At 28.5% G+C, this 6,000-nt stretch overlaps 1 protein-coding gene across 1 annotated transcript in view; it reads left to right on the forward strand.

Moving 5' to 3' along the window:
* Positions 1-5,632, forward strand: part of LOC135922409 (DDB1- and CUL4-associated factor 1-like) — a 46,067-nt gene extending 40,435 nt beyond the window's left edge. The window contains exons 27-31 of the mRNA XM_065456788.1: positions 78-192; positions 729-968; positions 4,458-4,541; positions 4,760-4,948; positions 5,141-5,632. Of these exons, the coding sequence (XP_065312860.1) occupies positions 78-192; positions 729-968; positions 4,458-4,541; positions 4,760-4,948; positions 5,141-5,313 (801 nt within the window). The 3' untranslated portion in view covers positions 5,314-5,632. The remainder of the gene's footprint in view (positions 1-77; positions 193-728; positions 969-4,457; positions 4,542-4,759; positions 4,949-5,140) is intronic.
* The last annotated feature ends 368 nt before the right edge of the window (positions 5,633-6,000 follow it).

Below are 6,000 nucleotides of genomic sequence, written 5' to 3' on the forward strand. Positions count from 1 at the left end.
TTACAAGTGATTGATCTCTCTTATCGATTTATGATATATACAAATTTTATATGCATATTTTCCCCAAATTTTTAAAGGTGGAAGAGGAGGAAACGGAAGCAGAGCCAGATATAGAATCGGGAATGTCAAGCGAGGAAGATGAATACGGAGATTTCACGATGACGGAATTATCAAATTCCGACTCTGATTCTGGTAAATTAATGATAAATTTTTTTTTAAATTAAAAGTATTATTTCTATAACGGTCCTGAAATATGTACGAGATTTGCCACTTTTATATTTATTAACTTTAAATTCTTGTTCTGCTTCTACAAAAATGATATAATGATGATATTTATTTAATTAAAAAAATCCTTCTAAATTTCTATTTTAATTAATAGTAATAAAAATATTTGGTAAATGGATATTATTTTATTTCTTGGAATATAAGTTCACAAATAATGTCACATGTATTAATAAGGTAGTTTATAAGTAACTTAAAAAAGCATTCTATTATAGTGTATGATGTAAAAGTTAACCGTGGCCAGTCATACCCCCTCCTCTTCAAAAAAATTAAGGATCGATTTTAGAAACTAAACGGAGTTGATTTATTCTTATCGGTCCGATGTGACCTTTACTAAAAAAAAAGCAAGAAAATAAGAGTATATATCTTTTTGTTAGCAAATCATATGGAAGAAATATGAATATTTCTTAGACATATTTTTTAAAAAAATTGATAACATCATACAGACTCGACTGATTCTTCGTCTAGTTCTTCGTCTCACATACCAACCGTTGATTCTTCTTCCGCACGCGAAAATGCTGTTAATATTGAAGCTACTGCTCACGCGCGTTCTCCAGGCAGCAGCTCGAGGCGAAGACGAACGCGCTTGCGCAGACGTGAGCGAAGACCGCGAAGTAATATGACGACTACTACATCGGCCAGCAGTACCCTCTACAACATGGCAGACGCGGTTTACCCAGAACAGGGTTCAATACTGTTTTTATTTTAAATTTTAAATGTACCCAATGCATATTATAATCATTAGAAATATAAAGATGCACAAATCCCATTGAAGTTTAAACGAAAAGCCCTTCAATGGTGTTTATTATACAACTAATGACAGTGACTACAACTGATTTCAATGTATGTACACTTATGAATTTTCAGTTGTAATTAATTAATGTTAATTGAAGATCCATGACGTCTGTTGCCAATCTAATAATTTTATTTATCGCTTTATCAAAAGGATCTAACTGGGCAATAGTCTCGAATAAGTTTATATATACAGTCAACTGAGTTTTATAATGTTCTATTCCAATTTTTTTCCATTTAAAAATTTTTTTGCATTATTCCATAATAATAACATACTTTAAAAAAATGTCCGACAATAATAATTAAAAAAACAATAATCATCTTCTAGAAAATATATTGAAAAAACGTCGATATATGTCAATTACAAATTGACAAATACAACACGCTCCCTTTTTTTAAAGAAATCAACCTGGGGTGAAGAAATACAATTTACGTACATGTATCCAATCTAAAAATTATTATTTTTAATTTTCTTTTTCTGTTCCAGGAAGCTCCATATTCTTTTTCTCGACCATATATAATTGTCATTGTGTTGATTATCATTAAATCTTAACGGTTAGTGGATCATAGCTTGATTGTTCCATGGCATCTTGGTCAGTCATGATCATTCTATCTTAGGCTTGGTGTCATTAACCCAGCATCATTATAGTTGACTGGACAGAATATTTCCAATAAATAAGTTAGTCAAATGTTTTCTTTAAAAAAAAAATTATATCCAAATGTATTCCTTAATCTTTCCTTTTAACATTATCCCAGATACACTTCTTCCTAGTCAGTTGTAATCTTAAATTTCAGATATTAAACACAAAATTTCTGATCTTCCACATGAGACCTTTTATTATAAGATGGACTACTTTCCCCCTTTCCTTGGATCTAAAATAATATCAAAATCTATTTATATAACCTCCAAAAAATTTTAAAATTAAGAATATTCTAATATTACATAATGGCTCTTTCCATTATTCCTTTTTATATATAAATTCACATTTACACATATTAAATCAAAATATTTTTGTTAATTTACCTTGCCTATATACAATATCAGAGTTTGTAGTGTCCTACTATAGCTAATAGCACGCTCCTTTTTTGAAAGTAGACTCAGCTACTTTTTATAAATAAATGTAACTATAAACATGAAAATTTAAATATAATTTATTATTTAATTTTGAAATTTATATTTTTAATTTGTATTATAAACCTAAATCATCTGGTGTAAATTATTGCGTTGTGCCTTATTCTATTCTTTGGCAAATCACTTATTCACATTATTGAGTTTAAACAAATAACTTTATGGACTTTACTAATTACAAAAAAATCCAAATTAAACTTATTTTTTTTAAATTTTATTTTAAAAAATTTTCAGAAAAGCAAAAGAAAAAAAATACAAGAATTTTTTACAAAAATTCTTTCAAAATATAAAAAAAACCTGACTCATTCTGAGTCTTATATTTTAACTTCACATCAAAGCGTCTGAGTTGCAAACCAAATTGATACACGTAATAAAAATACAATGAATTTACAAATAATCAAAATATATACCAATACAATAATAATTTAAAAAAACGCCCATTACGACATCTCCACCCTTCCCCACTCCAAAGTTCCTCATTAGAGGGGTAAGGGTCTTTACTCTCTGATCCCTATGTTCTGAACAACTCATCCAATTCTTGTGCGGCTACCCCCAACTCCAAAAACTCTTCATGAGTAAAGCTTGCCATCCCGGAACTTCTAAGATCAAAGGAGCCTCTGTCGCGATGTTGCCGGCATCCCCAACGTTTCTGGTCTTCTCGGCGTCGGCTATACTTCCACAATTGCTTCCCCCCTTTCCATATTTATTTGCCTCCTCCGAGGCACATTCATCTGCGGCAATCCCTTCTCACATGTTCCTCCACGCTGCACTGGAAACATTGCACCTTGTTTGTCTCCCATCTCGTCGGCGGCATCAACCTCCTGGCTCTGGGGCTCTGTAATGTAAAATGTGCCCAAAAATTATATGTTTCAAAATCTTCAAGTTCCAATTTAAAACGACATTTGATTCTAATATTAATTATTTAATATAATATAATATAATATAACTAAATAAAATCATTAAATTTGAAGAAAAAATGCATTTGGGTTACTTGACGCCAACAAAAATTAAAAAAAAAATTAGTTGCCTAAAATATGATCAAACATTGATAGACGAAGTATTAAATGGGATGAATAAAAAGTATTAATCCTATCGATATCAAATTAATAATACATATATTTTATTTTTTTTTAAGATCTGAACATATATATTAAGATCAATAAGTTCTTTCTCCAATTATACATCCAGTATTCAGGCTTTAATGGCCATGGATATAACTTCCACAGAACGAACCTATAAAAAATAAACTTATGGCGTTATTGAAAAAATGCATTGAGAAAACCCTAGAAATGATAATGCAAGAACTACTAATTTCGAGATATGGCGAAGAAGTAGAGGATGGATTGGATGAGGATAACTTAGCTCAATTTTTTGAAGCAAAGGACAAAACAATAAATGTTTTTAATAAATTCCCCACGTTAAAAGAGTTGTTTATTAAGTATAATATCGCAATCCCCTGATCTGCCCCTGTAGAGCGTGTTTTTAGTATAGCTAATACCGTAGTAACTGCCAAGCTTTCCTGTCTATCAGATGAAAATTTTTAAAACAATTGATAAGAAAAATTTTTTATAAATAAAAATGTCTTTTTATTCGCTATATTATATTGTATTTATAATTATATCATCAAGATAAAACTATATTATTATTAACCTGGCTAATATATTGTGTTAAAAAATATAAGACATATACTTATATGAAATTAAATTTTAAAAAAAATTTATCGAACGAACGTGAACGCGTTCCTTTTTTTGAAAGTGAACGTGAACGCGTTCGATAAATGTCAATGAACGTTGGACGCGATCGATTTTTTTAGAAATGTTTACAGCAATATTTCAGTATATATATATGCAATTATTACTAAAATATATATCACTAGTTCCTATATTAAAACACAATATATTATAGTTAATAGAAATGCATTCATTTTAAAATGGAAACTTGAAGGTATAATATATGGCGACGAGTTTTTAAAAAAATCTTCTAATTTAAAATTAAAAATTCTTTGGACTAAAGTAAAAATAATATTAAAAATACTCCAGAATAAGGAGACAAAAAAAACGTTTTTTTTAAAAATTATATTATATTCGTGGAATATTCTGAAATCAATATAATACTCATATTTCATATTTAGAGAATGTGCTTATTGTGTTTTTAAAAATAAGACATAATATTTAACTTTTATTTTACTGATTAAAAAAACAAAATTTATTTAATTTATTATTTTTTTAAATTTATATTTCTTATCGCCTTATAGGGAACAATAATAATACAACTAATCAAGTTGGAACCTCGATTGATAATCCTGTTAATACTACAATCATCACTTCCACTTCCGAAAGTAATAACAATCACGCTTATTTAATTGAAAATATATAAATAAATATTTTGTTAGTTTTTTTAAGTAAATTTAATATACCAAATGTTTATTTGATCGCTTACTCAATATTTATCTGTTTAACTCGTTAATCTAAAAATCATATAATCTTTTCCCAAGATTTGCAGTAGTATTTCATTTTCAAAAAGAAAATTTTTTTTTCATTCCTAAATAAATTAAAGACCTTACAACCACTATCAACTCATTAAACCAAAATGATTCTTCCACTACTACAAGCAGAACCCCTAGAACTAGGAATTCTACCAATACCTCCACAAGCACCGCATCAAATAGAGGAAACAGACGGAGGAGAAGGGGCGACAGTGGTACCATTATAATTGCGACTACGGCCGACCTTATCCCTTCTTCTGGCAATTATTTTTTTTTTGAAATTTTTTATAAAATAAGTATTCTCACATTTTTTTATTGTAAGATTTAGAACTATGTTTGGAGATTGGTTGGACATTTTATTTCGCTCATGGGTTTCTAATTAATTTTTAAACGAGTTCCTTTATTATTTTTTATCATAAATATTTCATATCCTTTTATACAATTGAAAACAGCGAATAGAAACACAACATCCAGTCAAGCCCGACGAAGATCTAACAGGCTACTGAATTGTAACAACAGCAGGTACGGTAGGCGTACGCCAAGGCGTAACGAAAATTCGTCCGTATACTTTAACGAGTACGAAGTGGTAGAGGAAGGAAACGAAGATGAAGAAGACGAAAGTTGAAGGATATATAGAGAGAAGAAAAAATAGTTCATGTTCAAAAATTTATAAATTTGAATGAGATTATTGATTTTTTTTTGTAACACGTTAGAAGATAAGGAAATCTAATTGTGCCCAAGTTTTTTTTAATCCTTTTGAAATTCTCAATTTATCTAATCTTACATTTAAGTTATTATTTAAGGCGAAATAACCTTATTTCAAACTTATTTTGATTTGAAGTGAGTCGTAGCTCTTCAAATTTATAACTTTAGTGTTTTTATTCCAGTTCTATATCTAATCTAATTTTATTATTTTATGGACAAAAAAATATGACTAGTCAAATAACCAAAATATGATTTTTTTCTGAAAAAAAAAATTTTGACGATAAATGTGTAGATAATCATTTTGTATAAAATATCTAAAAATAATTAAATCCGCTAACACAACACCATGCATTTTTTTGATTATTCTTGTTCGATTATAAATGATGGTTTACAATTTTGATTCTTGAATAATTAGACTAATGTTATAGGTCAAATTAATCCTTAAAAATTCGTAATATGTAAATTTAATTTATTATTTTTGGATATTCGATTCAACTGGACCCAGAATAAATGTAATGTATAATTGATTAATATTTGATATGTATAAAGTGCCTACTAATAGCGTTACCTTATCTTTTATTTTTACAAAAAATCAGGTAGTTTACTA

The sequence above is a fragment of the Gordionus sp. m RMFG-2023 genome, chromosome 1, assembly GCF_954871325.1.
Source record: "Gordionus sp. m RMFG-2023 chromosome 1, tfGorSpeb1-WG-v2, whole genome shotgun sequence".
Taxonomy (NCBI): Eukaryota; Metazoa; Nematomorpha; class Gordioida; order Chordodea; family Parachordodidae; genus Gordionus; species Gordionus sp. m RMFG-2023.